The sequence below is a fragment of the Tachypleus tridentatus genome, chromosome 9, assembly GCF_004210375.1.
Source record: "Tachypleus tridentatus isolate NWPU-2018 chromosome 9, ASM421037v1, whole genome shotgun sequence".
Lineage (NCBI taxonomy): Eukaryota > Metazoa > Arthropoda > Merostomata > Xiphosura > Limulidae > Tachypleus > Tachypleus tridentatus.
This window is the reverse complement of record NC_134833.1, coordinates 42,192,087-42,209,145: the sequence shown is the minus strand read 5'-3', so window position 1 is coordinate 42,209,145 and position 17,059 is coordinate 42,192,087. Positions and strand designations below refer to the sequence as shown.

General features: G+C 34.7%; 1 protein-coding gene across 1 annotated transcript in view; it reads left to right on the top strand.

The window, feature by feature from the left end:
* The window catches only part of LOC143225135 (uncharacterized), a 29,342-nt gene extending 12,283 nt beyond the window's left edge, over window positions 1-17,059 (top strand). Inside the window, exons 2-3 of the mRNA XM_076453996.1 lie at window positions 10,939-11,014; window positions 11,974-17,059. Coding sequence (XP_076310111.1) covers window positions 10,939-11,014; window positions 11,974-12,191 — 294 coding nt within the window. The 3' untranslated portion in view covers window positions 12,192-17,059. The remainder of the gene's footprint in view (window positions 1-10,938; window positions 11,015-11,973) is intronic.

Below are 17,059 nucleotides of genomic sequence, written 5' to 3'. Positions count from 1 at the left end.
GTGTTTCAAACATAGCGATGTTTCCAAGATTGTTTTTCCGACGCCAGTTATGCAGTTTGGAAACAAAGGCCCGAAGACTATCTTGAAAAAGGAGAACATGTGTTTCCCTTACCTTGAAGCTTCAAATTGAGCTTGTTCAGCTAGTCAAAAATGTCGGCTAGGTACGCAACCCTTTTATTCCATGCTTCATCTTCGAAGTGAGCTACAAGATCTTTCCTTTCTTGAGTCTCCAGGAATAGCTTTATTTCATCTTTCATTTCAAAGACACGATTAATAACGTTTCCTTTCGACAACCAACGTACTGCTGTGTAGAAGAGAAGGACTTCATGGTCAGCATTCATGTCTTTGCATAGTTCTTTGAATAGGCGAGTGTTGAGTGCTTGAGTCTTCACATAATTTACAATTTTGATTACAGATTCAAGCACTTCCTGCAGAGAGGCAGGGAGAGTCTTACTGGCGAGAGCATATTGGTGAATCATGCAGTGGATGCCCTTTGCTTGAGGTGCTAGCTTCTTCACTCTCGACTGGAATCCTGATTTCGATCCCAGCATAGCCGGTGCCCCATCCGTACAAACCCCACACACGTTTTCCCATTGAAGATCTTCGTCTTGAAAAAAGTTAACTTTTTCCATGACATCATCAGCTTTTGTTGTGGTTTCAAGTGCACTGCAGAATAAGAATTCGTCTTTGTCACCTGAATTAATGTATCTCACGAAGACAAGCAACTGAGAACATGAACTTACATCTGTTGACTTGTCGAGCTGAAAGGAGAACAAATGGGAACCCTTGATTTCAGTCAAAACCTGTTCCTTCACATCCATAGACATTTTAGAAATGCGTCTCTGTATAGTATTATTTGACAGGGATACTTGCTGCATCTTCTTTGAACTGGCTTCTCCAAGAATAAGATTTACTGCTTTCATCATGCAGGGTTTAAGAAGTGTTTCTCCAATCGTGTGAGGCTTTTTTTGTTTAGCAATTTCGAATGCAATCTCATATGAAGCTTCCACTACGGCTGCACTCTGCTGCTGAAACGACCCACTTCTATCGATTCTTTGGCTTTTAAGACACCGTTCATGCCGTTTGAAGAAATCCAAACCCTTCTTTGCGTGTTCTGGATGTTTCGTCTCGAGATGACGCTTGAGTTTTGATGGTTTCATTGACTCTGCACTCAGGACAGCATGGCACAAAACACACTGTTTTCTCGATGCCGTCGTTGGCGAGCACAGTGGTGAAGCCAATGTTGAGGTAGCATTCTGAGTATCTGCGCCGTTTAGCCATGGACACAACTCACCTCTACTGCTTACTTATCTCCTTGTTAAAATAAAATAAAAATGTTGAATAATGAACGCTTTGGCAACTGTAGATCTTACACTGACTACTTGTGGGGGTGCAGGTAGAGTAATGATGGGGTAAGTATTGGGAGGGAAGGGAGCGTGGCCAGTCGCGCGATTCGTCATCCACCAATCAGCAACGGACATATGACTCACGTGTCGACAGCGAGCACACACACACTTAATCACAGCTAGACAGACACACAAGCATACGTACATGCGCGTGCACTCGCATACTCGCTACTCATTAGTACACACATACATACAGTTGCAGACACATACACATTCACACAGGCACATTCACTCACAGGCACGCATACATACATCCATAATATCACCTAATGACATTGAACTAACGTAGCACACGTTTTGCTTTGCACCGAAACAAAAAAAAAAGTAAGAGCATGAAAATGTAATTGATGAAATAAAATTAATGTTATCCCAAGCTACTTCTAACCAGGCTTCGCGACTCCCCTGCCAAGGCTTTGCGACCCCTTGGGGGGTCGCGACCCACCGGTTGGGAACCCCTGTTCTAAAGCTACCACTAAACCTAATGTTTCTTTTTTCTACTGTAGAATAATTATTTTGGTGACAAATGTCTTAAAAATAATAACAGACAGGGTGTTCAATACCTTTTGTTTTGATTGTAATAGAGTAGCACCAGCACCACAATCACTGACATAAAAAATTAATACGAAAGGCTTATCAAATCAGGTGTCATCAATTCAGGCTAAATACACAATAAAGATTTGACCTTTTCAAAAGATTTGACATGTCTAAGACCACTTTAATTTTTGATTTTTCTTCAGTTGATTTATTAATGGTACAGTGTTTGTTTGTTTTTGAATTTCGAGCGAAGCTACTCGAGGGCCATCTGCGCTAGCCGTCCCTAATTAAGCAGTGTAAGACTAGAGGGAAGGCATCTAGTCATCACCACCCATCGCCAACTCTTGGACTACTCTTTTGCCAATGAATAGTGGGATTGACCGTAACATTAGAACGCCCCCACGGCTGAAAGGACGAGCATTTTTGGTGCGAACGGGATTCGAACCCGCGACCCTCGGATTACGAGTCGAACGCCTTAACACGCTTGGCTATGCCGGGCCCATGGTACAGTGATGTCAGCAAAATTTGTTACAAAACTTCCTGTAATAACCAGACATTCCCAAAAATCTCATCAAACTTTTCTTGTTGGTAAGAGTAGGATAATGCACAATGTAATAAACTTTGGACTGGATATCAGATTTACTCAACTTAGTGCTGCATTCATCTCCGATATTTCCAATACACCCACACACGACACAGTTCGAGTCAAATCAATTGTCACTAGTATCAAAAAAAACACTCGATGGCTAAATATTTTCTCGGATGTGATGGGGTTTTAACATATTAAGACACATCAGGTGTTTTTATAACACAGTACTTATCATTAAACTTCTGAAAAATCTCGTAGATATCATGATATCTAGCTTTGAGTGGATGTCCCACAGTGGCTAACAATACTAAGACCATGTCGCCAGGACGTAACTTAGCTCTTAAGCCTTTCAGTCATAAACGTTTTTCATTTTAGCTTAGGATGACTTCAATTTTTTTTCGAGCCAATTCACAAGTTTGTAATACAGTAAGTGCATTTATTTCGCGTCATATTCCAATCGTTGTTTCTTCAGCAACTTCAAAGGACCTTTCAATGAATGACCAAACATTAACTCAAACGGTCTAAACCCGAATGACTCCTGAATCAAATCACTAACAGCAAATAGTAATAATAAATTGACTTCTTAATCTCAGACTAGATTTGATCTATTTAGCGCCGAGCTAATAAACAACTTGTTGAAACAACCTGGATATAATTTGATCCCTCTGACTGAATTTCTTTATGTAAACTAACAAAGTATAGAAATTAACCAAAGTCTTAGAAATTTTTCAATTGAAATATTTCTCAAATGGAAAGCTTCAGGGAATTAAGTGGATGCACACATGATAGCAAACAAAACTGGTTCCCTGATCGAATTTTTGGTAAAGGCCCAGCACAATCAAACAACTGAAATGGTTTTGAAAAGTTAAATATATGTTAAAAGAATAACAGGAATTTTGTGGTTAGGTTTTCTGATCATTCGACAGCTATGACAAGTTTTACAAAACTAAAATATCTTGTTAAATTTTTTGCCAAAAAATGCCTCATAATAACTTTGTCACATGTCTTTCTGACAGTTAAATTACCTCGCATGGGAAGTTCATGTGCAACTTTGAATATTTCGTAAGGATATGCTTTGGGAACAACAATTTGATAAACTACAGCCCAGTTAGTTAGGTTTCTGATCATTCGACAGCTATGACAAGTTTTACAAAACTAAAATATCTTGTTAAATTTTTTGCCAAAAAATGCCTCATAATAACTTTGTCACATGTCTTTCTGACAGTTAAATTACCTCGCATGGGAAGTTCATGTGCAACTTTGAATATTTCGTAAGGATATGCTTTGGGAACAACAATTTGATAAACTACAGCCCAGTCCTTTGGAGTTGGTACATCTGGCGGTCTCTATTTCCTCATAAGTACACCATTTTTGATAATATAACCATTTGGAACTTTCTACAGTTCATCTTTCTAGAGTGCATATTTAAATAGTGAAGAGATGCATCGATCTTTTGTTGCTCAGCTATCAATTTATTTCTAGTAAATGGAACTTCATCAGGTGAACCAGGTTTCTCACGTCCATCATTGTCACTCACCGAGAAATTAGCAGTAGGGTAATCATACATAAGAACCCGTCGGTTCCAAAAATGTCTAAAACAAATTTATAATACCGTCCTCAGAATACACGTTTATCATTTGTTTTGGCTTAATTTATTAGCCTGCTCTCAAGTTATAGCACACGGGAAACATCAATATTCTCCTGAATGATAATGTCATCCTCACATGAAACGGTGATTGGCTCACTACCCATTTTGGGTTCGGCAAACAACTTTTTTCCCAGCCAAATCGTTCCCAAATAATAATAATAATACCCTTAACTGGCAGAGAATAGCTGCTTTAACCTCATCATAATTTGTACAATCTCATAGAGAGGCAGCGTTTGGCATAAGCTTCATGTGCTTTATCATTTAAAACATTTTGTAATAATAATGACCATTCTTTCGTGGGCCATTCCATGGTTTAAGCAACTTTCTCAAAATGTTGGAAATCTTTATCAGCTTCATTTTCGTTCAATGGTGCGACTTTAATATACTCTTCAAAAAATGAAATGAAAAGGGATATTTTTGTTATTTTAAAGAGAAATATATGTAATAACGTTACAAGCTCAGAGTATGTGATGTTACACGTGTTAAGGCACTGATTGTCAGACCAAAATGACAATTGCACTTTGAAAACGGAGGAAAACATCGGATTTTTCGCCAAAACGCATTCGTGTCCAATAAATTTGTTTGAGATCTGCATGTTCTGCAAGTGCAACATGTGCAAAATCCCTATAAAAGTGACGGGTTCTCGGTTTCCATAGCTTGGTGTTAAGCCACCGACACGCAATACAGTTACGCCAAGACTGACTGAAGCACAACGCAACAACGGCATTAGTCGCTTGGAAACAGGCGAATCTCGATCAGATGTTGCCAGAGCTGTGAATGTCCACCCAAGCACCATCACAAGGCTGTGGAATCGTCACCAACAACATGGATCAACTTGTGACCGTCCACGATCTGGCAGACCTCGTATGACCACGCCCGCACAAGATCGCTACCTCCGGTTGCGTCACCTTCGAGATATGACCAACACTGCGACGTCTACTGCCTCAACCATACCAGGGCTGCGTAGGATTTCCGATCAGACCGTACGCAACCGTCGACGAGATTCTTAGGCCCCTTATGCAACCCATCACGGTGAACGTCAACGACGTTTTTCAACATGACAACGCCCGTCCTCACACAGCCCGACTCACCACTGTCTTCTTAAGACACCACAACATCAACATTCTTCCCTAGCCCTCCAGATTACCAGATTTACACCCTACCGAACATCTTTGGGACGAGTTGGACCGACGTCTGTGACGGCGACAACCTCAACCGCAGACTCTACCTCAGCTTGCAGCAGCTTTGCAGGCTGAGTGGACAGCTATTCCACAGGATGTGATTCGTCATCTCATCGCTTCCATGGGCAGGAGATGCCAAGCGGTTATTGATGCTCACGGGGGGCATACTCGTTATTGACGTTGAGTGACTTTAAACTTCAACTAGTGAGCGTGTACTTCGCCTTTACAGACTTTGGATGTTCAGCAGTGAATGTGCAAAGTTTCACACATGTCATACAGAACTACCCGGAATAAACTTGTTAACAATATGTCTCAAATTTTGCCTTTTGCGTTTCTTTTTTTGAAGAGTATATATCGATTAATTTCAAAGTTGTCATTTTGCCTTGGTTGATCAGAGTTGTCTAATTTCCATTTCTTTCAGCCTAATTTCTTTCTCAGCTTAGATGCAGGCTTGTTCGTTCTTGAGCCGTTTACTTTCTCTTTCAACTTGGATATGGACTTGATTTTTCTGGGATTCGATATGGACTTGTTCAAACTCTATTTTTTAGTTTTAACTAATCTCTGACTTATCTTTTTTTAGTTTTTTCATTGATTTAACATCTGGTTTTAAAACTTTAGCAGTTCTGAGCATTCCTCTTTGTTGTATCTTTCTGATTATTCGAGGGAGGGTGATTCAAGAAAATCTTAGTATTCAGGCATGATCAAATTTTGTTGGCACTGATTAAATATAAATCGAATTATGATTTGATTTTGAAGTTATCTCAAAATTTGTCTCTAATTCAGGTCTTGGACACGAGCCCCCAATGTATTATGCTATGTACTACAATTTTAAATATCTTAAAACTGAGTTACATTGTAATTTATAGCTAAATAAATGTTTATAAGTATACAATTTATGATACTTCCAACAAGATTGATACACTTTCTATTTTAATATAGAAACAAAAATACAACTTACGATTATGGTTATTACAAATAATGATTTATGTGTAAGCGTTTTACAAAGTTACAAACAATGTCAAGTCTTCTCTCTGGTCTAGAATTTTGTCTTATCAAGGGTTCAGAGGAGCGAGATATTTTCAATTTCATGTAGGTATAATTCACTTAACAGAGAAATAACTAGTTCTGCGTTCTTCGTTTATCACAGTCGAGTTTTTACACTACTGAAGTTAAATGGTTTGTAATGTGTGAAATCTATAAACGTTCTTGGTCAAATATCTGAAGTTCCCGATTAATAAGCGTGAATCACAGTTATAGCTTCTGAGGATTATAATATACCAACTGTAGCAAACTAATAATATATACTGTGTCTCTGCACATCACGTTGGTTACATTTCAACCTGCACAACAATACCGACGATATACTAATGTTTACGTACACGCATATACGTTGTTGATTTTTACTCTCGAGAATCTTCTATAACTTTAGTGAAAGGCGGAAGTTTCGCAAAACAGATTAAACAGCATAAATTACATACATTTCTAAACATATATTTAACTTAAATATCAATATTAATATATATAATAGTGTATCCATCACAATGGTATTTACTTTTGTAAGACGTTCATAGCGTCAGTCATAAATCTCCTATGAATGAGGTTCTAAACTTCTTTCTTTGACATTATACTCCCTACGTCTTGTCTCTAAGTTACTACTGATGATGTTCTTTAATGTAGTAGTATTACTACTACAGCTTTACATCTTGCTATGTCCTACCCAGAATTACTTCGAATTCCAACATGGTTTAATAGGTTTATGTCCCTAATGATGACACCTTTTCTCTTAAACGTCTTGCAAAAATTCTTCCAACAAGTAATTTCTCAAGACGAGCTAGAGTGTTTGGTTTTGCTGCATCCCTGTTACTAAATGTAATGTTGTTTTTAACACGTTTTTCTATGAGTATCTTATTTTGTGGTGGTACAACAACTATCTTCCTTCTTGTCAATAGAAGTTCAATCTCTGGTGTAATTCTCGTTTGAGGCCAGGCATGGCCAGGTGGGTTAAGGTGTTAAGATTTTATACTACCACCCCAAGTGGTTTAACATTAACTAATACATGTTAAAATTGCTAGAAGTCATGTTTCGATTTCCATGGTGGGCATAACGTAGATATCCCCTAGTGGGCCAGGTGGGTTAAGATGTTCGATTCGTAATCCGAGGGTCCCAGGTTCGAATCCCCTTGCACCAAATATGCTCGCCCTTTCAGCCGTAAGGGCGTTATAATGTGACGGCCAATCCCACTATTAGTTGGTAAAAAGTAGCCCAAGAGTTAGCGGTGGGTGGTGACGACTAGCTGCCTTCCCTCTAGTCTTACACTACTAAATTAGGGACGGCTGGCGCAGATAGCCCTTGAGTCGTTTTGCGCGAAATTTAAAACAACCAAACAATTTTCGTTTATTGCAAATCATTTCTTTGGAAATATTATAAAGAGCAAAAATATATTGTTTGTATGAAAAGACAAAAATTTAACTCTTTTTATTGTTTTAGCTAAAACTGAATAGAACAAATATATACATACTACAATTTTGTAAAAGTTGTTATTTTTTCACAATTTTACTATGGAATTTTAAATGTACAAAGAATTATATATAATGTTGGTATATTTTATAAACCAAAATTATATCTATTTGGAACTTTATGACTATGCATTGTCCACATCAATCCATCTTCTTGCTTTATCAGTGGATGCAATTTCTCACTTTTCATTACTAAATTAGATTATATATATAAAGAGCCCTTAGACCCAAATGGCGATAAACATGCTTTGAGGATTCGAGTAATAAAACCAACATCTTGTGGGCTGGTTCCTGTAATTAATGAACTAATTTTGAATGGCGTCGATGAAGTATTCTCAGATGAACTTCACCTTTTAAGTCCAGCTAACTTGTTTTTCCACTTCTGATCATCTCCTTATTGTTCCTTGGATGTAAGTGGATACTGGGATTTATCCTCAGCGCATTCTCTTTAGTTTAGTATCATATCTTGATCAATCACAACTTTTACTGCAGTGTTTGTGTTTTCCTCACATACAGTTTTTCAATCAACCTTTGAGCAGAAGTTTTATTTCTTACAAGTGTTTCTTTGCAGATCTTAGTAATATGTTATTTGAATTTTCAGTTGAAATGCTTACTGTTCTGTGGCTTACTTTGATTCCGAGTAACCAATTGTTTGATTAATTCTTTGGCTTCTATCATATGAAACTGTTGTTTTCACCCTGCTCGATATGACATTTACATTGCTATGATTACTGGATGTTAATTTTAGTTGCTTATCTGCGACTTCGATACAAATTCCATGATTAACTGGAAAACGTCCTATAAAGTAGACTTTCTTTACTTAAGCCTAATTTACGTATCCTCTTTCATGATACCATTTACGATTTGATCACATGCTAATGAATCTGTTATTTCATATACATCTTATGGATAAGATAAATGAGCAAGCCTTGCGACACCTTCCATAAGTTAGGCCAAGGTCTTGCCTTTCTACCTTTTCCTGTTCCTAGATTTTTCTTTTGAAAATTCCTTCTGGTGTGACATTCCAAATCTATTTGATAAGACGGGGCCACCTAGTTGTTACGATTCTCTCTGTTGGGTGGCTGCTTAATGTTGTTAAAGCTGTTTTTTGTTTTTTAATGAACAGCTTCAATATTCTATACATTCAATTTGGGAATATTTCGTACATTATTTATAATATGCTGTTTTCTCGATTTGATGATGTTGCTAAATACGCCTACTAGTTTATTTAGTGAAGTAGTGATATTGCTATATCAGTCAAGGAGGGCCCTAGGTTAGACACTGGCAAAGCTGTAGTGGTAATAGGTGTAGACCACATGGGTTTTCCTATTCCACATATGTAGGCGTAAAATGCCATTAATTATGTTGTTTTTATTTTGTTAAAATCGTTTCTTGTACTCAGGAGCAATTCAATAAAACAATTTCCCATTACAACACGCTACCTAAAAACTTCTCTAAAACTAGTATCGTTTGGAAGGTTTGTTTGTTTTTTGAATTTCGCGCAAAGCTACACGAGGGCTATCTGCGTTAGCCGATCTTAATTTAGCAGTGTTAAGACTAGAGAAAAGGCAGCTGGTCATCACTGCTCACTGTCAACTCTTTTACCAACAAATAGTGGGATTGCCTGTCACATAATAACGCTCCCACAGCTGAAAGGGCAAGCATTACGAGTCGAGTGTCTTAACCACATGGTCACGCCAAGCCCCTTTTGGAAGGTTACTCGGTTGGTTAAAAAGCTGGTAACTACTAATTTACAAAACAACATTTTAAGGATCCGCTTGCATGACGTTTCAAGAAAGTTTTGCAGTTTTTAAATAGTTTGAAAATTACGCGTTATGTAGTTTTATTTGTAATGTTTTTACCAAGCTTTTAAGAAATTATTAAAGTATGATATTTCAATGTGCCAAAAAGCGTCGTTTTTTTCCACCTTTATGTACAGTTTCATAAGCAACTAAACTCACTTGCAAATAATTATAAAGAGTGATTGCCGTGAAATACGCGTCATAGTTGCTTTGACTGAAACTGAAGCGAGGTTTGTGTACATGTTTCATCAAATACAGACAGAAACCAGATGCAGCTGTGAAATGAACGAGATGATGAAAACGTGGCGTGGGCGTCTAGGTTAAAAAAACAAACAAACAAAGTGTGAGTTTCTAACAAGCCATGCGCTCTGTAATTGTTTTGTGTTCATTTGTAAAGTATTTAATTTTATAATGGAAATTATCTGTTGTACGATAATGACACAAATAATAATAATAAAGTCACAATTTTGGATTTCAATAACATAATAAGAAAACCCGAACGACATAGAACGAATTAATTTTACGAGTAAAATTACTTTGGTATTCGCAGTTTAAATTGTTTTGGTTACTGTTCAGCACAGAGCTACACTATGGAATATTTCTTTTGTTTTGAATTTTGTGCAAAGCTACTCGAGGGCTATCTGCGCTAGCCATCCCTAATTTAGCAGTGTAAGACTAGAGAGAAGGCAGCCAGTCATCACCACCCACCGCCAACTCTTGGGCTACTTTTTACCAACGAATAGTGGGATTGGCCGTCACTATATAACGCCCTTACGGCTGGAAGGGCGAGCATATTTGGTGCAAGGGGGATTCGAACCTGGGACCCTCAGATTACGAATCGAACACCTTAACCAACCTGGCCCACTAGGGGATATCTACGTTATGCCCACCATGGAAATCGAAATATGAATTCTAGCATTTTAACCTGTATAGTTAATGTTAAACCACTTAGGGGTGGTAGTTTAAAATCTGAGATAATAGAATTTGCTAATACAGAGTGTTTGGAAAGTCACTATGCAGTTTTGTAATCATATTTTATTCAGTCTATTTCAAGCCAGCAACTGATCGCGGTGTTTTGAAACAAAATAAGAAGTCTCCAGGCCTGTATTGATGCCAACAGGGGTCACTTTCAACACTGTTTATAATTGTCATTCATATTTACTTCCTGTATTCTATATTGAAACATGTCTGTTAATAAATATATAAGTGGACAGTGACTTTCTGAACACACTGTATATTTAAGTGCTTTTTTTTTTCCCCAGCCAGAACCTGTTGATGTGGAACCTGTGACAATGGATTATCACTCAGAATCAGTGAAGACTGGAGAGGCAGAAACATGTAAGCTTAATCAATATTAATCTTTGATCAATTGCTTTTTTTCTTAACCTACTTGTTTACAATATTTTACTTTAGTGCATGAAATTTATTTTAAACTGCATTTAATCAAGAAATACATTAGTTTGTTTCCCCCCAGCAAATACTGAAAATGTAAAATGGCTATAGTTTTCTTTCTTCCAAGAAATCGTTCATAATTTTGTCGAGAAGAAGAAAATTCATGGTGAAAACTATCAAAACCACAGATTATTTTATTTTTTGTTAATGATTAGTAAAGTCCATTACTTTTAAGGTGACAATATCCCAAAATCTTTTCTGCCACAACGAAAAATACATTATTTAATCGTAACCAGTAAAGGCATCATTAGGTATAGATTGAAATGTTTTTAATAGGTATGTATGTGTTTGAACAATATATCTATGAAAAATTTAAAAAGATAGCACAAATATTTTATAAATAAAGTCCGAAATTAATTCCAGAAAAAGTCTAAACCACCAAATCAACTTTAGGTCCTCCCACTTCTAATTCTTTGCTTAAACATACATCAACCTGTTACAAAACATTTCAGTGTGTAAGTAATAATTGATGCCTTTACTGGTAAAACTATGGTCATGAATAAATAATATACTTGTGAAATGTTTCATTGTCTTGTTTTCACCTCAATTCTGTAGGATTGGTTTATTGTTGAATGGGATCTTAGTTTTACTTTTAATACACTGAAAAACATAACCATATTTAAAGTCGCATGATGAGAAATGTTAAAAGGTTTAACAAATTTCAAATTGCTATTTCATACTTTTTAACATTATGTTTACTTTAGCACTGTTTCTGAATACCTGTATATTGATGTTTCAATTTCCTTTAAAATACCAATCTTCAATATAAGTTTATAACCTTAAATTATGCACTGATTGGCTATTTATTACGCATTTCTTATTAATGACCTTAACTTTTTTTTCAGGTCCTAACTCTACAGTGAAGGCTCCAACCCAGAGTAGTTGGATGGGAAAAGTTACCTCGGGATTATACAACATTGGTGCAGGGGCTGTAGGAATTGGGGTAGGGGGAATTAAGTGGGCAGCTAACACAACAATATCTGTAGGATCTGGTGCCATTTCTCTTGGACAGAGTGCTGTGACAAAGGTGGCTTCTGCAAATAAAAAACCAAAAAAAGACTGAAGTATTTAGAGGTTTGCATTGAAGATTAGTTATATACATACAGATAATAACACTTCTATTTTTTCTTACTATAATTGTAGTTTTCAAGTGAAGAGCATTCTACGTTACTTGTTTATACAGATGTGTTGTTCTTTAAAAAAAAAAAAAAAAAGGCTTTACCAATAGTACAAGTTATATAAAGCTGGGTAGTATTGCACACTATCTACTCACAGTAATACATACTACTTTGAGCCAAGGTCTAGCTTTGTCAACGATACGAATATAGTTTATGTATGCATTCAGTTTGGTGAAACATTAACAGTTCTTCCTAATTTGTTTATATTTTTAGAGCAAGCTCTGCTCTATGTAAAATGAGACCTAACGTACTATTATTGAAATCTCTCTCTTATGATGCCTTTGTACAAAACATAAAATAACAAAACTACGTGGACAAATTAAGACCATTATCACAAGAGCAGATACATTTAATGAAAATCAAATTTCTATGGATTAAACAATACTGTTGAAACATAATACAAATAGTTTGTGCAATAACATACTTAATTTTTCATGTATGTTAAGAACTTAGCTTTGTTGAAATCCATACATAACGTATGACTAATATCACAAAAAACAAAGTTTGCCCAATGAGAAAAACTGCCATATTGCTAGTCAGCTGATCAAAACTGTTCTTACCCTTTCATTTTAAATGAACTAATATGAGGACTTAACACTAGTGAACCTTGGTTACAATATCTTCAGCAAATAAATTCTCAAAACCACCAAATTTTATACTTCTCCATGGGACTGTACTGATTTTGTGTTAACACTATTAGTATGGTTTTAGGGTTGGAATATGTTTATTTCATTATTTCTCTATCATATGCAAGATTCCACATGTTACTGTCATAAATTAATATTTTATATTCCTGTTTTATTGTTTATTTTGCTGACTAGTGCAAGTTTAAATTCAAACACTCTATTTTAATATTTGATATTAATGTTGAAATTGCCAAAGATGAAAATAAAAACACGAAAACTTATTGTTGTGATAACCTATACCTTTTGAACTATTAAGTGTTTGGAATAAAATGGTAACTATAAAGGTGAAACATTGAAATTTCTGTATGTGATAGACAATTAGAGGATTATTACAAAATGCATAAACATATATGAACATGAATGCTTTATTTGAAGACCTGTTATAAAATGCATCAACATACAATAAACTTTTAAAAACAGCTTTTAGAAAAAGTAACTTAACATGATCTTTTGTTACAGTTAATTGAATAAAGTGCTATTTTGTAACATTACAAAAAAATGACAAATCAAGTCAACTGTATACTGACTTATAACCTAGACATAGAGTAGAAACTGATTTAAAATTCACATATTAAAAACCTTAAGTGTCATAAAAAATACTGATGTGAAAACAATTTTATGCAAATGATAAATGCAATGTTTACATTTGGACACATTCATTAATGGAGTACACATATTAAAGAATGGCTGCTGAAACATGATTTACATCTGATAAATCTTTGAGTGGTCTTATGGTTGGCAGTACTTGTGGACTTATCATAAAAAAAGTATTCAAACATTATTACAGTAATTCTTTAACAGTTTAGAAGATTTGAATGTTTTTCATATTAGCATTAACACTGATATACTGTAAATGGCATGGATGAAATGTATCCAGTCAACCAACTCATTAAATACGTGCTTGCATAAATTATCTTGCATAACATACAATTTATGTTAAAGGTGTTAACAAATACAATGAAAAATATATCTGGATCTTTGTTGTACTTAACACAACCTCATATGCAAAGAAAATATTCTCAGAACTATAGTAAAAGCAGTTAGCAGCAGATGTAATATTAATTGCAGGCCTCAGGATTATGAATAAGGAATTTCTCTTTGAAGGCTCTGTTTATTACTGGCCCTTGCCAAAACCTTAAACCAGTCAGACTGGACAATGACAACAACAGAATGCTTTCAAGTACACTTGACTTAATAGGAAATCTTGGGTTACTATTTTTTTCCACTTGTATTATCAGTTTTCTTTCAGTCCTCAAGTATAAACTATAGACAACACATATTAATTGTACTTATGGATAAAGCCTTTAAATGCTGTTATTTAGGCAATTTTTAACAATTAATAAAAATTTACCCAAATGTGGTAAAGTGGTAAGTATAAGATCCTCAAGTATTCCAAATGTATCTGATATAATGCCATTTTATTTCTTTAAATAATTAGGAAATACTGTATCAAAAAAAAAGTCATTCTTTCACAAAAACTTTATTGTTGGATTTTTATGTAATATTTCACATACACTAGGTATTAGATATTTTATAAATAAAATAAAACAATATTTTAACCCAGCTTTGTTTGAAGCAGTTGGGAATGATGCCTGTAAAATAAAAAATACTAGCCTATAACTGACTTTTTTTTTTTTTGTAAGACATTTCCCATTCAAAGTGACCATTATCATTATTAATCCTCAATAAAATGTCAAAAAATGAAACTATTACTATTTTCCTGATGTTCTACTGTTCAAATAATGGAAAGATTGAGAAGCTTGACCAGAATGATCAAATATAGGAAATGTCATCAGCATACCTACAATAATAATGTGGTCAATTTTCTAGCCACTAATTTTTTTTATAACAGCCTAACCAAAGTTGGCATCAGTCTCAAACTTATAACAGCATCAACCAGACCATAAAGCTTTCCCTTCAGAAGAAAGTGAGATTCCTTAACTTCATATTAAAAAAAAAAAAAAGTTTGAATGGTCACATTGTTGAAAACATCACTGTAAATAACATTGGCCCTTAATTGTATGGGCTTTTCCAATGATAGATTTGTATACAATGATTCAACACTAAGAACAACACCATGCACATTACTGTCAAATGTTTTACTTCTTTAGAAAATTTAAAACTGTTCTTTAAAGTGTAATTACCAGTGGTAAACATCTTTAGGTATTCAAATAAAAAAAAGTCAAAGCATGTTTCTAGTTTGTAGTGGGACTCGGTTATGAATTTTTGGTAAACCACAAAACAAGACCTGGGTGAATAGTTGATGGTCTGACATTTAGATATGGTCTTTCATCAAGAATATTACCCTTTCTCAACTGCAAAAAATATTTTTGTAACTTAGGTTCTCTTTCATCACTAGATCATTAGGTAATTTCTCAAATTTAGTAGAATCACTTAAGATACCTTCAACTTTAGGTTATCTTAATAAAATACAAGCTGAAATACATATCAGCTGATGGGGAATTTTAAACTCTATTTAAAAAAAATGTAAGTTTAACATCAACCATAAACTTTATCTGAAAAGTTTAAAATTATAACAAAGCTTCTTTACAAACAACATTTGTAGTTTGGTTTCCATCTAGTAACAAAGATTTTGAGGTGATTTAATACTTTGATCTTGAATCCCTTTAGAATATTCAAAATTGTTCGAGCCATCAATCTGTTAAGATTGATATTGACTCAATAAGCTAAGAATAATTAACCAAAAGGCTTTACATAACAGAAATACAGTTAAGTTCAATTTTTCCCTTCCTTAGGACATTCTCCACAGTTCATAATGTTTATATATAAATTGTTGTTCAGATTGGCCTAATAGACTTGAAGGTGTTAGGGTACAAACAAACAAACAAATATAGAATACAATGCTATTTCCCTTACAAGATTTATAAATAATGAAACTGCTTAAATTTCTTAAAAATGTAAGTTCTTCAGGGCTTGGATTAATGAATTTTTTTGTATACACATTTATAGTTATCAAAATCAGTTAGAGCTATACCACTAATCTGAGATCTAATATTACTGAAAGATTGGCTAGACTTATAACAGACAAGTGGTTGTGACAATTTCAATATCTGTTCAAACTATGTAAAATAATCCTCAAACTACCAGCTAAAACTTCAAAACATACCTTGAGTAATTAAGAATTACATCAAGTTGTTTAAATTAATTTTTACTTAACTGTCACTTCAGACTTTAACTTAACTAGTTATTTTTCTCTAACCCACAATCTTGGTTTAAAATTATGGGCTGAACTTCTACTTTACAATCATCATTTACTGTTTATAAATTTACTTGTACTTACCATTAGCCAGGTTTCACTGTTTTTCCTAAAAGAAAATTTATAATAAAAATGAAGGAACATGCTAACCTAAGCTCCTCTGTTAAGTCTAGTGTATTTGAACATGCTGCAATCAAATGTAATGTTGTTGTCCACTAATTTATTTAAGAGCTTAACAAGGGCCAATGATGAAGACAGCTTTCAAATAAATGAGAGTTTGCTCACTTACAAATTGAGGCCTAAAGATCAGTGTTAAAGAACCTGCTCATAAATTACTTCTATTATTGTAAAAAGGTTGTTAATAACAATTTCATAGCAGGTCCTTAGTATTATGCAAAAATGTAATCTTAATGGCTGTGACTAGCACTGTTTATTTTTATCTGCAAAGTAGGGTTCCAAGTAGACCTCCATGCTAATTTTCCAGCATTTTCAATTTCTTACAAAGGAGAGAGATCAACTACGCATTTCTATAGCATCCTTTATCTATGTGATGCTACACATGATTATTTTGTTTCTTGCATGTTTTACATTTATTATTCAAACACGATACCTGAGCAGCCAAGTTGGTACTAGTAGAAAATATTAAATGCATTGAAAAACTGTTTTTAAGATCAGTTTTTCTCTCTCATTTAAAAAAGGAATTTCAAACTTAAGCTTGAACAGATACAAACTACATTATTCTCTTATAAACATGTCGGTTCATGCTTGAAAAGCAAAGATAAATGCTATGTTTTTAGATATATGACAAAGAAATATTTTGTTGTATGATAATAAAACTGTTATCTAAACA